Source organism: Aethalodelphis obliquidens, unplaced genomic scaffold (assembly GCF_003676395.1).
Source record: "Aethalodelphis obliquidens isolate GAN/ISIS:26980383/991018 unplaced genomic scaffold, ASM367639v1 scaffold3, whole genome shotgun sequence".
NCBI lineage: Eukaryota > Metazoa > Chordata > Mammalia > Artiodactyla > Delphinidae > Aethalodelphis > Aethalodelphis obliquidens.
This window is the reverse complement of record NW_020837947.1, coordinates 59,784,248-59,800,970: the sequence shown is the minus strand read 5'-3', so window position 1 is coordinate 59,800,970 and position 16,723 is coordinate 59,784,248. Positions and strand designations below refer to the sequence as shown.

General features: G+C 41.0%; 1 protein-coding gene across 1 annotated transcript in view; it reads left to right on the top strand.

The window, feature by feature from the left end:
• The window catches only part of KLHL32 (kelch like family member 32), a 268,165-nt gene that overhangs the window by 209,584 nt on the left and 41,858 nt on the right, over positions 1 to 16,723 (top strand). The window contains exon 8 of the mRNA XM_027090215.1: positions 3,415 to 4,141. Within this exon, the coding sequence (XP_026946016.1) occupies positions 3,415 to 4,141 (727 nt within the window). The remainder of the gene's footprint in view (positions 1 to 3,414; positions 4,142 to 16,723) is intronic.

Below are 16,723 nucleotides of genomic sequence, written 5' to 3'. Positions count from 1 at the left end.
TAACACTTTTACTTTTGTTTATGTATTATTGCAGAAGCAAAACTGCAGAGTTTTTATATGACTTGCTTTTATGCTATCAGAATCAGCCATGGATTTATAGAGCCAAGGTCTCAAAATATGCTGTCTGGGCTTCCCTGGTGGCACAGTGATTGAGAGTCCGCCTGCCGATGCAGGGGACACGGGTTCGTGCCCCGGTCCGGGAAGATCCCACATGCCGCGGAGCGGCTGGGCCCGTGAGCCGTGGCCGCTGAGCCTGCGCGTCCAGAGCCTGTGCTCCGCAACGGGAGAGGCCACAACAGTGAGAGGCCCGCGTACCGCAAAAAAAAAAAAAAAAAAAAATGCTGTCTTACCCATAGTAAGAGCTTACCCATATCTTACTACAAAAGAAATATGCTGTCTTACCTATGGTATTAGCTACACATGCCCTATATCTTTACTAAAGCATCCTACTTAAACTTCATTTAATTTAAGCCTTTTAAAATTTGAAACAGCAGACTTCGTTTACTCTTATAAAGCAGCAATTTACAGTCTCATAAATGGGAATCTGTCTAAAACCTTCCTACTCAAAACGTGGTCCATGGACTAGCGGCTTATGCATCACCTGGGAGACGTTAGAAATGCAGGCTTGCAGTCCTCCTCCCCCTCCCTATTGAATCAAAATCTGCATTTTGCCCAGGAAAACCAGGTAATTCATGCACATGTTAGGTTTGAGAAGCACTGGGTTTAAATCTGTAAATAACACTATATCCAGGTGAGATTGGTTCAAAGTTGGCAGAATTGTAAATTATATTTACCTTTGATCTGGAGAAAAGGTAAACCCAACAAGTATGAATGACTTGTGTAGTCTGAAAATATTTATAAATAATAAATGTGTGAAAATTATATGAAAAATGTGAGAAGTTAGACATACTGGCGATAAATAAGATAAACATTATCCCAGAAAGTGCAAATTAAATGTATGTTCACAAAGTAGTTTGTAATACATAGTATTTGGGGAAATTGAACATGGAAACCATCATGATATTGTGACGTAAGGGGTGATAAGTAGACAGAAAGCCAGAAATGAATCAGAGATAGGTCACAGTGGTCACTGTTCCACTGCTAGTTTGATTCCTTAGAAATTTTCTTAGAGGCAGAGTCTAGTTGTGGCTTGTATATCTTTTATACAGTAAGTGACACTGTTTGCTAGAAAGATAAAGGTAAATCAGAGAGTGTTAAGAGATGGGCTAGAAGATTGATTAGGGCATAGGAAGAACTGATTTATGAGGAAGGAGAAAAGTAATTAAATGGGCAGCACTGTGCTATAAAAAGAGGCTATAGAGACATGAATGTTTATTTGCTCTTTCTCCAGTGTTGTTTTCCTGTAGTATCCATATGCAAGATGCAGAAACATTAGGATATCAGGATGCTAAGAAATTCGTTACAAAACAAAGCAGTACCATCTGGAATTACTCAAATTAGGAGCAATATGAAAGATTAAGTTTCAGAAAATTTTACCTTGTGCATAAGGAGTAACCTTGAGTTATCCCTGAAAACTTTTGAAAGCTCTATGGGCAAAGAATGGAAAATCATTTATTAAGTTGTAGAATTCTAATTGGAACCCATCTCTTGAAACTTCTAAAATTAGGGTGGAGAAAAACCAGGATGTTGCCTGTGGGAAAACTCTCCACTTCCAGCAGAGACTTGGTGATTGATGAGTGACATTTTTCTTCTGCACTATCTTTGATTATTACTGTGTTACCATACACAGGTAATTTTTTTTTCATCAGGTTAGTATCTTATTTAAATAAAAAATACTAGTTTCTAGAAAAACAGCCATAGAGTGTCACTCATCTGCCCTACATTGTGTCTGCCTCCGTGGCATCCATAGGCTACCTGGTAACCAGTGACATTCTTTTTCCATTTCTCTTCACTCATTATTCATTTAGAGATGCAATTCAGTATATATTGGAAGCAGATTCACTTGCTACATACTCTTCATCTGGAAAACTAAAAAGACATGCCCAAAATATGCCTTGCCTTTTAGAGCCATTTGTCAAATGGATATAGAAACTCTGAAAGCCTGAAATCATCTAATGCTTCAGACGGTTTAGTGATCCTTTTCACAAGGATGAAAACCCAGCTCACGTTTGTCAAGGAGTAATGGTCTGAGGGCACTACATTTCTTTCTGTCTTCTCTGTAGACATTTTTCCCAGTGCAATGAATCAGCTGAAAAAGGAAGTCCAGAACCCCAATTCCACTGGTCAGAAAGCAAGTAAAACACAGCAGAATTATTCAGTATTTTCTTTACTTTTTTTATGCTAATTGCTTCAGGTCCACATTTATATTGCTTAGGAGATCTAGTTTAATATAGGTACTGCTAAGAATAAATTCTATCAAATATGTTGACTGGAGATATTAGATATACCTCTCTATGCTGATGTGTGGAAAACTTTGCCAAACTTAAGTCAATTAATTAAATTACTTCAGGTGCTCCATAACATGAATTGTATTTTTGTTGATATTATTTTCTAAACTACTATTCAATTTTGTTATTTATGACTTAATGCACCTGCTTTAGTTTTAAGACATTCTATTTGTCTATAGCCGAAAGTTCTTACCCCTTTCCTTCTTGAAAGAGATCTAGACCTAATCAAAAAGCTTAGGATTACATTCTGCTCTTGTGTCCATAATACAAAGATAATCTCCTCTGTATCCTGTTTTTATGAAAATGGCTCTAACAAATTGCCCGTATCTTACACATACAAACAACAACTGTTTTCAAGATGAAAACTAGTTGAGAAAAAATAAAATAAATTGATAGGTTGCAATCTTTCTTTTTCTTCTCTTGCTTCTTGATATACCTACAAAAGTTGCAGGGGGGGAAAAGAAGTCCTTTTTCTTTCTAAATCTTGCTACTAGTGTCGTATTGATTTTCTCTCAAGTGCATCCTGTGGTCTCAGATGATCACATATTTTCTCACATTACTCATATTGATACAGCACCTTGACTCACAGGTTGACATATGTTGCTTGAACTGATGACATGGCTCACCGTTGACATATCCTGGTGGTGGGGCGAACCAAGCCTCTTATGCATGAAACCTAAGGGAACAGGCTGTTTCACGACCGTATTCTCATTCTTTGAAAAGTAACTGTTGTTCACCTCAAGTGATCCTTTAAGTCTTATCCGTGTTGCTTAACATTGTTCTAATCTCTCCAACAGTGTTTTGAGTTCTTTTGTGTCTCTGCTGATGCGGAAAGGAAAAAAAAATCCCTCAACTGGGTATAACAATGTTTGAGTGTTCCATGGTTCGTAAGAAAAAATAAAAGTGTTAAGAGTCTGAAGGGATACATGGCAGCCGGCCTCTGTGCCACGTTGCTTTGGCTTCTTCTTACCTTCGTGCTCTCTCCACCTCCCTGCCTCTGTTTCAGCTAGCTGTGAGGTGGCTGGAACACAGCTGCCATTACCAGTACATGGATGAGCTCCTGCAGTACATCCGCTTTGGCCTGATGGACGTGGACACCCTCCATACAGTTGCCCTGTCCCACCCCCTCGTCCAGGCAAGTGAAACCGCAACAGCTCTTGTCAACGAGGCCCTGGAGTACCACCAGAGCATCTACGCACAGCCCGTGTGGCAGACTCGCAGGACCAAACCGCGCTTCCAGTCAGATACTCTGTACATCATTGGTGGGAAGAAGCGTGAGGTCTGTAGAGTCAAGGAACTTAGGTACTTCAATCCCGTGGATCAGGAGAATGCCCTCATAGCTGCCATTGCCAACTGGAGTGAGCTGGCTCCCATGCCCGTGGGAAGGAGCCACCATTGTGTGGCAGTCATGGGGGACTTCCTGTTTGTAGCAGGAGGGGAAGTCGAGCACGCCAGCGGCCGGACGTGTGCCGTGAGGACTGCCTGTCGCTATGACCCCCGCAGTAATTCCTGGGCAGAGATAGCACCCATGAAGAACTGCCGGGAGCATTTCGTTCTGGGAGCCATGGATGAGTACCTCTATGCAGCTGGGGGCAGAAATGAACTGCGCCAGGTTCTGCCGACCGTTGAGCGATATTGCCCCAAGAAGAACAAGTGGACTTTCGTCCAGCCCTTTGACCGGTCCCTCTCCTGTCACGCTGGCTACGTGGCTGACGGTCTTCTTTGGATATCAGGTAGAACATGCCTCATACGTTGGATTTATTACAAAACACTTTCACTGTGGCATAAATTGACAAGTCAGGCTTTGGTAGTGGTGGCCACGTGTATCTGAACGATTCGGCCAAGGGTGCCATTTAAGCTAATTAACAGTCATTTACTGAGCACCATTCTGTAGAGAGCAGTGTATGGGGGAGTAATTGACCTTTCTGTGGCTTTCTGAGTGATGAGTGGAGTAAAATTTCAAGATGGAAATGAATGGCCAATCACATCTCTTTTCCTACCAAACCTTCTATTGTTTAGATTGTCAGTTTTTGATATTCATGGACTGTATTGCACACCTTGTGGTTTATCCAGGTCCTTGGCTTTTCCTTTCACCCTGGGCTGCCTGACTAGGAGCCAGTCTTTCAAAGACAGGGCAGGCGAAGTAAAAGCCCAGTTAATCCATTTGGATGAGTAAAGCAATGGGAATAGATCCAGGTAGGAGCCATGCTGTGCATTGAGGGAAGGGATTTAAGTTATTGGCTAAAATAATGTTTTTCTGTTATCTGCGAATTGTAGTTACTCATGCCATCCCAATCCTTTATTCCTGTTTACTCTCCCATTCTTCCTGATTATTTGGGGGTTCTGATTATTTTAGTTTACTTGTTTTTGTCTTTGGTTTTGTTTGAAGCCTTTTGATTATGAAAAAAGGAGAGAGACTAGTATAATGAATCCCATGTGCCCATAACCCAGCTTCAGCAGTTATCTACTCGTTGCCAATCTTGTTTCACTCACACCCACATGCTTCTTCCAACCCCTCATAGCTGACTTTTCACTGGCACAGAGGATCCTGTGAGGCATGTGTTATTGACATCACATTATCACCTTGTGTTTCCAATCCTATTATTGGAAAGTCCTCAAATGTCCTCCTTTGAAAGGTTTGCCTATTAGGGAAGAAAGTTGCATCTTCTCTCAGCTGGAGGATACTCATTTTGTGACCCAGATGGATCTCGCTGCATTTCCATGTGAAGGACAAAGAGGAATAGAAAAATCAAACAACTTAATTACCAAGAGTAACTTTGAGATGTTTGTACTCAGACGAAACAATCACTTTTAAGTATACTTATGAAGACTTCTAAGCTTCCTTGAATAATCTTCTCTAGTTTAACATCTGCTCTGACAAAATTCCCCCTTGCACTTAAAGTAAATTCACTGGACTCTGCCCATGTTTCCTTCTGCTCTCCTCAATAACCAGGGATACAGCTGTAGTCTTGGCTGCTCTGGGCAGTGCCTCAATTATTGGCAATTCACTGATTTTTATTGAAGAAACCTAGCTCATGTCTGGGTTTAAGTGCTCAGTAATTAATGAATGAAGTTAAGGTTGGGACCAAGAAAGAGGATAAGTGAGGTGTATCCAACAATTGCTGGTCCTGTATACCAAATACACATTAGATATGAGTGTGTATGTTAATATATGTAGATATATTTAGATAAAGACCTCATTTATCTGGTGACTTATTCCTTTTTCTTTAAGTATATATTTCAGTATTTAAGAAAAAAGCCACCAGGACTGTATCCTGTTAGATTTGTTGAAGAAACCTTAAACTTGGCTGCAAATAAATCCTTGCTATTAGAAGGAACAGATCTGTACTTGACTTAGATAACAAAACAGTGATGGATTTATGAAATCAGTATAATTTATATTTTATTCCAACTTACATCCCTTCCTTTGACTCATTTAGTTTTCATATATTGCTAAGGTACTGCACTCCTAAATTTTGCACTGCATTTTCTAAATTTTGTATATGTTTCTCATAATTAGTTTAATAATTATTCCTTACTTACTTTTATTTTTGGGCTATAAAACTAGCTTTTAAAAAAAGTGCTGGAGTTTCCCTTGCATAGACTTCAAAATACGACTACTTAATACCTTCTTTAGTGAGGCCTAAAGAAAGCACTGAAACTTATGTTAGCCTGGCTAGATCTATCAACCTGGTATCAAGCTGACTTCTCTTTCCATATGGGTCTGTATGTTTCCTTTTCCATTGTATTAAGGGTATCAACTTATTACAGTCCATACTGCTGTATCACTTTGTTTTTCCCCTACTATGAAAGGAAATACATTTCCTTTGTTCTTCTTTTGCACTAATATATGCTGCCTGTGTTAACCATACTTAATGAAAACAATCACAATTTTCTTAGGTTTGTTTCTCCCTACTGTGTACTTGAGATGAAAAACTCACTTCCCTGTGTACGGTACAATACCTTTAATTGGAAAGAAGAGGAAATCACCAGTGACATTTCTAATACCTTCAGTCGTCTGCCTCTTTCCTCAGGCTCAGCTTACAATAAATCAATTGTGAATCTAACCAGGGATAGGGAGGGGTTGCTATGGGCTCCTTAAAAAAAAAAGACAGGTATATTTCACCCTGACTATCTCTGATTTAGAAGTGTTACCCTGATTTTTTTTTGGAGCAGAAGAAAATGTTTGAGGCTATTCCTTATTCTTTACCAAATAATTAAATATTTCCAGTTTAATTGATGGGGGATTGGGTCATTGGCATCCTTCTGGTATTTTGTAAGCTTTGCCTGAGGTGAAGGTAGTAAGGATTATAGGATGTGGATTTGGGGAGCTTATTTCTGTTCCACAGAACACAAAATGAATGTTTCTTTAGGGACTCGATATTTCCAGTGTGCTCCCTCTCTATACATACCCTCTCCCCCTCACTGTCCATTTTAGGGTCAGGATACCTGGAAACCTGTCCGTGGTTTTAAAAAGGAGACAGGCAAAGATGAATTCAGAAAACTGGGCTGTATAGATATGCCCATTAGCATGTAATTTAAGATGTTAGAGATAGTCAGACTTTACAGGCTCCTCTAGCATTTGACATCGTGACCCAATTCACAAATGCTCCACATCGTTTCTACTTGAAATTCACAATACTGAAGTAAAATAAGCATTAAATATCCTGCCGTTGTGCTTTGAAAGGTATGCGCTCTATTGTAAGATATTGTTTGTGAACTACTAAAAAGATCCTTTTTTTGTGAGTGAAAATGAATCCTGAGCTCATCTTGCAGAATAACTTACCTTTTCATTTTTGTCAAATGGCAGCAGGATAATGGGAAACTAACTACAAAATCAGTGCTTTAAAACTGCAATAATAAGACAAATGGTACTGCATTTCCTCAAAAGTGGCACTTAGTGTTTTCTTGATTCTCTTGGTGAATGGTACATCTTTATTAAAGTCAGTGCTGGTTCATAGATAAATAAGAATAATTCAGCAAACACACTTCCTGCCCTCTAGGAGCTGACAATCAAAGAGTTTTTCAGGGGCTTCCCTGGTGGTGCAGTGGTTGAGAGTCCGCCTGCTGATGCAGGGGACACGGGTTCGTGCCCCGGTCTGGGAAGATCCCACATGCCGCGGAGCGGCTGGACCCGTGAGCCATGGCCGCTGAGCCTGCGCGTCCGGAGCCTGTGCTCCGCAACGGGAGAGGCCACAACAGTGAGAGGCCTGCGTACCGCAAAAAAAAGAGGTTTTCAGGTATTTCACTAATGAAAGAACATTTGTTAGGGCTTCTATAACTCCCTAGAAGATATATTTATTTTCATCTTGATTAAATTTAGATGAAGTTTGCGTTGCCCCATTTTAAGTAACTTTAATTTATTCAGACCTACTAAAGGGACTTTACAATTACAACAGTATAAAGCATCATTAACATTTTAAAAATGCCATAGCTGTAACTTTACTGTGCAAATATCATTTTACTTGCATCTTAAAAAATTGTATACAACGTATTAGGAACTAATGGGGGCATGGCAGAGGCTGACTGTGGTGCTCTGAGGTCACAGATTGAGGGCACATGCAAGTGTGAAATTGGCTCCACTTTGACCAACCAGGAGATGCTCAGCAACTTTCCTCACCTCCCTGAGTCTTGTTCCAGGCTAGTGCGGGAGCCACAAAGACAGGTCCCACGCCGGGGCTTATAGTTTTTTTTTTTTTAAATAAATTTATTTATTTATGGCTGTGTTGGGTCTTCGTTGCTGCACGTGGACTTTCTCTAATTGCAGCTAGCAGGGGCTACTCTTCGTCACGGTGCATGGGCTTCTTGTTGTGGTGGCTTATCTTGCTGCGGAGCACGGGCTCTAGGCATGCAGGCTTCAGTAGTTGTGGCTCACGGGCTTAGTAGTTGTGGCACGTGGGCTCTAGAGCGCAGGCTCAGTAGTTGTGGCACACGGGCTTAGTTGCTCCACAACATGTGGGATCTTCCCGGACCAGGGCTTGAACCTGTGTCCCCTGCATTGGCAGGCAGATTCTTAACCACTGCGCCACCAGGGTAGTCCGGGCTCACAGTTTTTAAATGGATGACACAGTAAAGTGTGTGGTGTGTGTGGGTGTGATGATAGACAGCTTTACAAGGTACAGAAGTAGTGTGAAGCAGGAAGTAATCAGTGCGGGGGCACGAGAGGCTTCACAGAAGTTTCTGGCACCTTCAGCCTCCCTTGGCCTCAGGTCCATTGGCTGATTCCCACTTGCCCATTTACCCCTCCCTGTGCTCAGGCTTGGGCTTCATGGTGCAGCTGTTTCAATAACTCTCTTGCCCTCTGGCAGGCACACACTGTTGGGCAAACCCAATGGTCTGCTTTGTGCCTGTACCCGGGCAGCTGAGTCCAGTGGGAGGAGGCCAGCTGACAGGGGGCTTGCCACATGTATCCACTCAGCCCCCAAACCCTGTCTACATCCTGCCACTAGGGTCTCACCCACTCTCCTTCACCAGCTGTAATGCCCTCACTCTCCTCAAACTCAGAGATAGAACCTTGCCTCCTGTTTCTCAGAACAAATGGACGTGAGGAGTTTCTGGCAGCAAATCAGGTGCGATGAGAAGGCGGTGGAGAGTATGAGGACACAGAGGGGCCAGAGGTGGTGTGCAAAGGGGCAGAAGGTGGGGAAACACTAGCCAGGAGGGCGCAGAGGAGGGGGAGCTAAGGAAGGAGCTGAGAATGTGCGATGGGCAAGGCCAGAGGAGGAGGCATGGTGTAGAAACCAAAGCCAAAGCTGAAGGGTGCGTGAGACGTGACCAGTACTGTGAGGACATCTAAGTCCAGAATGCCTCCTCTGCAGTTTCAGTCAGGGACTGCTTGGTAATTTCAGTGAAAGCGGTTTTCGGAGAGCGGAAGAAGGTGGAAGCTAGAATGCAGTGGTTGAAGGTGTGGGTGGAGACTGAGGAAGTAACAGCTGCAGGTACATAGGCCACCTTTGCACAAAGCTGGGATTTCATCTAAACTTGGCTCCCTGAACCTGAGCTTACCCAGCAACTTTCTGATTATTGTGCTCTGGGAGAGACTGTGCTGTTTCTAGGTACACACATTCTTCAGTCCGGGTGACAGCCATATTTTTCTTTTTCTTTTTAAAAAATTAATTAATTTATTAATTAATTTATTTCCTGGCCACACCGCACGGCATGTGGGATCTTAGTTCCCCGACCAGGGATCGAATCCGCGCCCCCTGCGTTGGGAGTGCAGAGTCTTAATCACTGGACCGCCAGGGAAGTTCCCGTATTTTTCACTATAAATTAATAAATAACATTTTGGCTTTAGGAAGAAAAAAGGAGGAAAGATGGAAGGAAAGAAAAAGAAGGAAGTTTGGCTGAGAGAAGAGAGAGTAGCTAAGGAGGAAATCCAGGGTCAGAGGAGGGAACTTTTTTTGAGGATGTGAGCGCATTAAGTACATCTATAGCTAAGGGGAAGGAGAGAGTGAATTTGAAGTGGAGTAGGGGCGTCCTCTGGTTAGTAAATGCTGAGAGCAGCTCCTAGGTACCAGGAATGGGGATAAGTCTGGGGCACAGCAATATTGACCACTGACACAGGGTCCCGAAGAGGCCAGAGGGAGTTTGGGAGGGGTTCAGTCTTGGACAGGAAGAGGAGAGACCCCTTCAGCTCCAGGGAAGGAGGCAATGCTGGATGTGGACCTAGGTAAGCTCAGAGAGGAGGGGCAGGGACCTGCAGAGGGTCCTTGCCATGGAGTCAAGGGAGGGGCAGGGTTGTCTGTGGAGATCGTGCCGTGTCAGGACCAGGTAGAGGGCCTGAGGAGCTGCTGAGAGCAAACAGAGGGAACTGACATGTTTAAAAAAATTGTGTCAGAGCCTACACTAAGTTGGAAACCACGAAATTATGGTATCCCAGTTTGCAAATTTCTGTTCTGTTTTTTGGTGGTGCTCAGCAGAGAACTGGAGAGGGAAAATCCTTGGATTCACTCACGATGGAAGGTTTTTAGGCTGGGAAGAGCCCAGAGGATCCTACTGGAAGAGTTCAGCATGCTGGGATCCCAGTTAGGTGAGGGTCAAGGGCTTAAGGTTTGCTTGAGGGAGAAATAAGTGTGTCGTGTTATGGGAGCAGGTACCGGAGAGGGTCTGTTTGTTGCCCCTGGGAGAGGGTTTGGGCTTCATAGCTTGACATTCCACTTAAAACTTCCTAGTGGACTGGAATTCCACTAAGAGTGAAATCTTTGTTGCTTCAGATCCCAGCAACCAGCTGACCACAGCAGTTACTTTTTCTTCTCTGTTTTCACTTCTGCCCCAGCCTTTACTACTCTCCATCTGAAAGAGATGAAAACAAAACCATTACATTATTGTACTGAAATGGAAGCCAAACAGAAATGAACTATTCTACAATCCTTTTAAAAGAGCCCAGTGGTTTGAAGAAAGCAGTCGGATCACCTACATTCTCCAAAATAATTATCAAAGCTTTCATCCTAAACTGACTGCCCTTTATTCCAAAGTAGCACTTGGTTTCCCCTCACACTGCTCCTCAAGAGATGAGGCTTAAAGAGGTGAAATGATTTTTCTGGATCACACAGCAAGTATTTGACAAAGCTGGAATTTGATCTCTGTGTCTCTGGTGTTTGAAAACCATACTTTTTCCACGAAACCTCACAAACCCGTTACAGCAAAGGTCTCAAAACAGGTGCTTACATTGTAAAAAGAACTTCCAAATGGCATGACTGAAAGTAGATGATACATAGAAGAGTAATCATACCTGGAGACTTGTGTAGAATCAGTAATCATTTGATTGTCTTTAATTGTTTAACTGACCATCTTTCTTCGGGCACAGAGCTGAGCTATATAATGTCTTCCTTTTTGTGTTTCTATAGTTTAGTTTCTAAAACATAAACAATAATATAAAGTTAAAATGCATACAGAAACAGTGATAATAATGGAGGAGGTACTCTAAAGTACATTGGTTTAGAGGAGAACATTGTTTTCTGAAAGGATTGCATATTAAAATATAGTAGTCTAGTGGCCTTTAAAATTGGTAGTTTAAGTAGTTAAAAAAACACCCATTGGCTCTAAAATTCCTCTCATGGTGATTACAGTCTTTGTTTATATGATCCATTTGTGTCTGTCTAGATGAATCTAGAAAAAGAAGGTAGAAAAAAGAGTGAGCTGAATTGCTCTATCTAAGAATAGGAGAAATATGTCATTTTGTTTATTCCCAAAGAGGAGAGAAGAAGATTAAAGCTACTTTATGGAAATGGGGAATGGCTGAAGAATTTGGTTGATGGCAGGAAAGAGGAAAAAGGTCCAGCAAGAACATAGCAAAACCAGGACACTAGAGACAGGCAGAGGGGACCCTGAGAACTTAACCCTGCTAGGAGCGTGCAGAAATCTTTGGAGGCAGGATTTCATCTTTCTGCAGAATGGAGAATTGGAGTTAGAGCAAATTTTATTGAGATTTTAAAGGTCAGCTGACATCTGCATTGTGGTAGGTTTTACCATCATTTATTAGTTCACTTATTTAAAATAACACATGGTGCATACCTTACATATTTTGGATTACAAGTTTATATTTGTTCACTCTAGGTGACATAAATATAATTTATATTTTCAAGTGCATCAACCTTTTCTTTATAGATATTTTGTAAATTGGAGACTTCCTTTGCGGCTTTTGAATATATTAATAACCCATCCATTTGCGTGGTTTCCTCAAGTGTGACAGAAATAATATGGATACTAGTTTTAATTTAATGCCTGGATTAAGTATGCTTCTATTCAAGATGCTAATTTAGTAGAAAGATTCTTGGCTTTAATTGTTTATGGAGCATTATTAACACTCCCAAAATATGGACGGTCTAATATCATGTAAAAATAGATAATGAGCCGCAGAGCGGCTGGGTCCATGAGCCATGACCGCTGAGCCTGCACGTCCGGAGCCTGTGCTCCGCAGCGGGAGAGGCCACAACAGTGAGAGGCCCGCGTACCGCAAAAAAAAAAAAAAAAAAAAAAGATAATGAAAAGTTTATTTTTGCATTCATTGTAAATATTCTTATGGTGTCCCTTTTATCAAGGAATATTAATGAGTTTGGCTTTCTTAAAAAATGACTCATATGAACTCACACCTACTGCTTTTGATAATTAGACTATGAGTGTAAAGTTTTTAGTCTTTGAGAATTGGAGCAGATTTACAGAGGAGATGCTTAAACTATTAAAGAAGGAAAAAGTCTTTGATACTTTATAAACCAGCCAGTAATTGTGGTTATTAGAAAAAAGAACTATAAGGAATCTATTTCAGACTACAAAATTCATTCATTTATTATTTCATACTTATTTTTTCAATATTCCATAATACTCATTTGTGAAAATAGCAAGAAATTTTTATAAACAAACTACTACAGTATTTTTTTAATAAATTTATTCATTTATTTTTCCTGCGTTGGGTCTTCGTTGCTGCGCGCGGACTTTCTCTAGTTGCGGCGAGCGGGGGCTACTCTTCGTTGCGGTGCACAGTCTTTTCATTGCGGTGGCTTCTCTTGTTGTGGCTCTAGGAGCGTGGGCTTCAGTAGTTGTGGCATGCGAGCTCAGTAGTTGTGGCTCGCGGGCTCTAGAGCACAGGTTCAATAGTTGTGGCGCACGGGATTTGTTGCTACGTGGCATGAGGGATCCTCCCGGGCCAGGGATCAAACCCGTGTCCCCTGCATTGGCAGGTGGATTCTTAACCACTGCGCCACCAGGGAAGCCCCACTACTACACCATTGTAGTAAACTTCCCGTATGGATGGCCTCTTTACCGAGTACTCTTGTTCACCTGAAACCTATGAGAGAGGTCTCACTGTCTCCATTTTGCATGTGAGGACATGAACTTGGCTGTTAAATGGCTCCCCCAAGGATAGAGTCATAAAGGAGCTGGGGGTGGAGGCTGACGGCACACATTCTGCTGAAATGAACCCCCTAGACTAGTGTGAAGCTGGCACTGCAGAGAACTCAAGATAGTTTGCCACAATCCTGAGCTGGCTCACAGAATTCCAGCCTGGAGCATCTTCCCTAAGAGCATGGACACGTTCAGTTCTTTGCATCCTGCTCTGTTCCAGTAAGGGTACTAGCGCTGCATTAAGTACAACTCTTTTCTACTGAAGAGTTTCGTGTAGGACTCTCTATTTATCAACAGAGGTGTTTCTATCCCTGAAAAAAAAAAGAAAAATTAGCAGAGCCACCAGACTTGACCTACCCTGGCCAACGAATATTGAGAGCTGTTTTTCTAAACACTATTTTATGGACACTGTCAGCATTGGCTAGTTGTTGCTTTTGAACACGAGTTTAGGAGTTGGTGACCTCTTAGTAGTGGAGACAGAGGTTGTTTGTTTCGCAGTCACCTGTCATCTTCTCCCTGGCATGCACTCATCCATTTGTCACAGTGTTTTGTGGGGAGTTGAACAGGGAAGCTTAAGAAAAATGCTTTACCCTTGTCTTGATGATAGAAAGCATTTCTCCCTGCTGGTAGCATGGTGGTAACTTTTCATTCCTTCTGGCAGTTTTTAAAGACTTATTTGACTTTGGGGGAACCTGCCATATATCTTTAAGTCACAGTTCAGAAGTATAAGACAGGATTGTTCATTTTCAATTTTGGCTGAAAAGTCTTAACTTTGACTGTGGCACTTCAAAGTTAGGGAAAACTTGGCTTTAAAAATGGATGCTGATATGAGATGGCATATTTAATGACAGATGTATCTATAGAAAGCTGTTAAGATGCAGATTATCCCCCCTGGGGTGGGGGAGGGAGATCAAAACTGCCAATCTATAAAATATACTCGATAGAGGAAGGCATGGAATCTGTCTTCTCAAGTGCTTTGATTGCAGGGGGCAGTATAGCAGCATGTGGCATCATAACCCAGAGCAGACAAATCAGCTTGATGACTTTCAAAGCCAGGAATACTGCTGCAGGCAAGGGTACTCCAGTCTAGGATAAATTAAAACATATAGAGACTATTATTAATTCCATATCTATTTTTGTATAGTCAAATCTGTATGCAAATCCTTAGCATCTCATTTCAGAAGATTAATCTAAAAGTAAAGAGTGTTATGTGAAGGGAATGTAATGATAAAGCTCTGAAAATGGGTAACATTGCTAGAGAAATGTGGGCTGCAAACGTGGATGCTTTTTTAAAAATTTATCTTTTGTACTGAGAAGAAATGTTTATTTATATGCTCATTTGTAAATTATTTCAAAGGGGGAAAGCAATAGAACCAATTCTTAAGGTTTTCCCTTGCAATCCTGACTTGGCAAAAGTTACAGCACTCGGTTTTTTAGGCACCTCCTGCGGTTTAACATTCTAGAAGTAATCAACCAAATAACTAACTAGGACTTTTATTTTTACCCCCAACTAGTAACCCAATATCTCATTTCTAAATATTGTCATGTGAGTGAAAATTTGTATGTAAGGGTAAGGAATCTAATTACTGAGTGCAGATTAAGGGGGAAAAAAAACTATATTATAAATGCATCTGTGGAAGACAGTAAATAGTAATTCTGAAAAGCATGAAGATAAATGGTGTGCCGTGCTTGGGAGAAAGGATGTGATAGCTGCATTCTAATCCATCGATTATACATTTAATCTATAATGGGCAGAGTCTGATACATATTTTAGTGTAAATATCTTCAAATAGTGTCATAAGCAGATAGTTTACTGCAGTAGATATTAATTCTGTCCCATATTTCTAAAACAAGTAGAGAAACTGTCAAAGTTTTGAAATAATGGGGGGAGTTCACCTCTGTTCCATCTCATTTGGAGAAATGATTACAGGCGAGCTGGACGTTAATCTGGTGGTTATGGCCCAGATCAAAAGCACTTGGCAGTCATTTTAGCCCTGAAAACTTGTGAGGTTTCAATAGCTTTGATTATTCTTCCATAGTTATGCTAAGAAAGAATTATTGGACATTCCATTTTTAATTAGATTTAAAAACAAGAAGGTTGGGGGGGGGAAGCAAACATACCTCTGTATTTATTTTGACATACATTTTGACTCTATGTAGGCATTTCAGCCTCAGCTTTCTTAAGTGTATTATCCTTTTCTTTGGTTTCATCTTTAAAAATGAGACATTTAGTGAGAAATCCAGAGAAGACTTTATTTGAGGGCAGGAAGCTCATTTCTCTCTGTTCTTTGTGGATTTCTTCTGCAGACAAAACTTTCCTTGATCTTGAAAGTGGTTGCAAGCTTCAGAGAGAACTTTAAAAAAAAAAAAAAAAGCCTTCCAGTTAATAATAGCTATGGTCAATTACATGAAAGATATACTCTCCTTACTGGGATTGAATGAGACAGTAATGATTGGCCTGGACAGATTCCCTCTCCTTTATGTATCCATTAGTACTGATTGATTATCACACTTTAGTTAAGTTGATGCACTAATTCTCCGGGGTCTGGTTGACTTGACTTCTGGCCATGGAGTTGATAGTAGTGACCCATTCAAAGTATTTGAATTGCCAAAGCAAAAATTATAGTGGACACAGTTAAACAGACAAGGAAGACTTTATTCAAGACTATTGCACTAGGGGAGAGAGACCAGAATGCAGTTTGAAATCAACTCCTCTGAAAAACAATAGGGTTTTTAAGCACTGGGGTGAGCTGGTAGAAATATACTGAAGTACTTTTGGAAGAAGGTTGATCAGTGTGATGCGTTGAGCACATTCAGTTACCCTAAGTTTGTAAATGTTTTTCTCTGTGGTTAGGCCATTTGTGTTTGCTGATTTGTACCCATTGGAGTTAGGCTCCTAGCCTCCACAGAACCTGGGAGATAGGAGCATTCTCTTCCTTGATGATAACATCTCAATGGCATGGCTCTCAGGTCTTTGAGGAAGATATTCCTGGGTTGTAAAACTTGCAAGAAGCTTCTTAAATGATTTATATCTCAAAGAGGCAGAGAGAAAGAATTTGCAAGTTTTTTAAAAATAAATGCTGTAAGTAAAGGGAGGTCAGGGGCCAGAGACAGGAAGAAGCCTGTCTAAAGTTCAGTTAAGCTGAAGCTGAGAGGAATGTTAAGGCCACCTTGGTCAATATTATAATAGTACACATTTTAAAGTTATTTTTAATTTTTTAATTTTAATTTTCTAGTTGAAGTACATTTGACATATAATACTATGGTAATTTCAGGTTTTACAACATATTGATTCAACATTTATATACATTACCATGAGCACCATGGTAAGTTTAGTAACTGTCACCATACAAAGTTATTGCAGTATTGTTGGCTGTATTCCCTATACTGTACATTACATCCCCATGACTTATTTATTTTATAACTGGAATTTTGTACCTCTTAATCCCCTTCACCTATTTCACCCAATCCTTCAC